The sequence below is a fragment of the Peromyscus leucopus genome, chromosome 5, assembly GCF_004664715.2.
Source record: "Peromyscus leucopus breed LL Stock chromosome 5, UCI_PerLeu_2.1, whole genome shotgun sequence".
Taxonomy (NCBI): Eukaryota; Metazoa; Chordata; class Mammalia; order Rodentia; family Cricetidae; genus Peromyscus; species Peromyscus leucopus.
In genome coordinates this window covers 40443161-40445865 of record NC_051067.1, presented here as the reverse complement: position 1 = coordinate 40445865, position 2705 = coordinate 40443161, and the positions used below count along the sequence as shown (strand labels likewise).

Here is a 2705-nt window from a genome sequence, read left to right as displayed (position 1 = left end):
ATGGTTTTGGACCCTGTGAAGGGCACAGTCTTCTTCTGTCTCACTGGGCTTGGCACCATGGGGAACATCTCAGTTTTTGTGAGTTACATGCACATGTTCCAAAGCACTGAAAAGAAACCTATATACCTCATTCTTGCTCACTTGGCACTCACAAACATCATAATGCTTCTTTCGAAAGGGATGCCGAAGACTATAGAAGCCTTTAATTTTGGAAACTTCTTAGATGACACCAGTTGTAAAGTTGTTGTTTACCTGGCAAGAGCATCCCGGGGCCTCTCCATCTGCACCAGCAGTCTCCTCACTGTGGTCCAGGCCATCACCATCAGCCCCAGACACTCCAGGTGGCAGAGGTTCACCCTAAAGACTCCACAGCACATTGTTTCCTCACTGCTTTTCTTTTGGATACTCAATTTCTTGATCAGCATGAATTTACCATATTACATCAAAAGTATCAACAGTACGAACATAACACAGGTTAGAAAAAGTGGCAACTATTGCTATTTTCTGCCAGAAAGCTGGATAACAAGATGGATTTTTCTCATCCTCATGGTCCTGAGAGATGCTGTGTTTCAGGGAGCCATGGGAGGGGCCAGTGGCTACATGGTATCTCTTCTCCACAAGCACCACCAGCATGTCCTCTACCTTCAGAAGGCCAAGCTTCTCTGCAGAACTCCCCCTGAGCTGAGAGCTGCCCAGAGTGTCCTCCTTCTGATGTTCTGTTTTCTTTTCTTCTATTGGGCAGATTGTTTTATTTCTTTAATTTTTACTTTCTTCTTAGAAAATTATTCCAAAATACTGTATGTTCCAGAGTTTCTAACTCTTGGATATGCAGTTATCAGCCCCTTCATACTTATTCAGAGAGATGGACATCTGACAACTAAATATTGTCATACTCAGTAAGAGAGATCAGACATTGATAAATGTCCATTGATCATCTCAGCATATTCGGGGACCTGCCCCACCAGGAACTTAGGTCACCTGTGAAGAGGTGGCCTGGAACCGAGGAAGGGTAAGTGCACACAGCTCGCCCATTCCCCAGCCTCCCTCTTACCCGGAGACAATCAGATGTACTGGGGAGTCAAGTCAAGCAAGAACTCATTTACTGATAGGCAGTAAGTCTCTTCTACACCAGAAAACCTCAGAACCCTGGGAGGGGGTGAAGGAACCAACCAATCATTTAAAGGTCACCCTATTTACAAGTTGTTTATGTCCTGACACCATCTCCTGTTTTTAGTATCTTATCTTAGCATAAATAACTTGAGCTAACTTCCTTCCTCACCATTTGTCTCTAATCTCCATACAAACAACCCAAGCTAACTTCCTCTCAGCCATCCTTTGTATCTATTCTCTGCACAAACAGCTTAAACTAACTTCCTCTGGTACCATTTGTATCCACTCTCTACGCAAACAGCTTAAAGCTTAAGCTCTATTTATCTGAGTTTCTCTTGGCACCCTCTTTGCAGCCCATGTATGCTCCACAAGCATACAAAACTGAAAACTTGATAGTTTTGTTTAGCTGCACATATTACCATATCTACTAAGAGTATCTCAGCACATAAGGGTGGATTCATACTCAACAAATGTTGATTGTCCTTAGCTAATAATGAGACTGAGGAAAGTCCAAAGCCCCAACTGTCTCTTTCTCCATCTTGCCTTCCTGTGTCTATAAAGGATCATTCTGATCACCACTTCTGGTAGTAGAAAGAGTTATAGAAGCACACCATTAATACATGATAGAGACAATGTGTAAATATCACAGTTACTCCCACTGAATGATACAATTAATCTGTTAATGATTATAATGAAAATAAATGCATTACATTTAGGTTTGAAAAAACAGATCTACAGGTCAGCCTGGTCCTACAGTCCTGGCTGACTGAAGACATCCACAGGCCTGCTTTGTGCCACATGGCCCAGGTGGGTGAAAGACACCCATAGGCCATCCTGTGTAGGCAGAGTTCCCCAACTAGACTACAAATCAGCTCTATCCCACCAGTCACTCCCCAAAGAACCACACAGAGTTAATATTAATTATAAATGTTCAACCAATATCTCAGGCTTGTTTTTACCTAGCTCTTATAACTCAAATCAACCCATTTCTATTAATCTATGTGCTGCCCCAAGGCTCATTTACGTCATCTATGTATTTCTCATCCTGCTTGCTCTGCATCTCGTGGCACTTCCTCTGAATCTGCCCTTCTTCTCCCCAGCATGCTCTCTGCACTGAAAATCCTGCCTAGCCATCAGCCAATCAGCTTTTTACTAACAATGAGAGCAACTCATCTTCACAGTATACAAAAGGATTACTCCACAGCATTTCCTGATTTTTTTTGTTTAATTAAAAAGGAAGGTTTTTAACTTTAACATAATAAAATTATCTACACTAAGAATAAATATCAGGTAAGAATTACACTCACAAAATCCAGTCCATTTGTATTGGGCAAATTCAGAGAAAAATTTCCATTTTCTTTTCTATCTTGGTGAGTCCAAAGTGTTGTACTTAATTCACTTTATAACCTAACATGTGTTACCAACCCAAAACTATTCTTTTGTCTCCCAACCTTATACACTTTATTTCTCTTTTGTGAGTTCTTCTCTGAATTTGGTAACAAGGAAGACTATAACTATAACTATCCAGTCTTCAACTCTGTCAGAGACCTGAGAAGGATATGACATTACCTGAGTAAACAGGAAGTGCACAGCAA

The 2705-nt window shown here is 41.2% G+C and overlaps 1 protein-coding gene across 1 annotated transcript; it reads left to right on the top strand.

Moving 5' to 3' along the window:
• LOC114700372 (putative vomeronasal receptor-like protein 4) lies at window positions 1-1069 on the top strand. The gene has a single exon (XM_028879970.2). The coding sequence runs from the start codon at window positions 1-3 to the stop codon at window positions 898-900; it is 900 nt and encodes a 299-aa protein (XP_028735803.1). The 3' UTR covers window positions 901-1069.
• Window positions 1070-2705: the final 1636 nt, after the last annotated feature.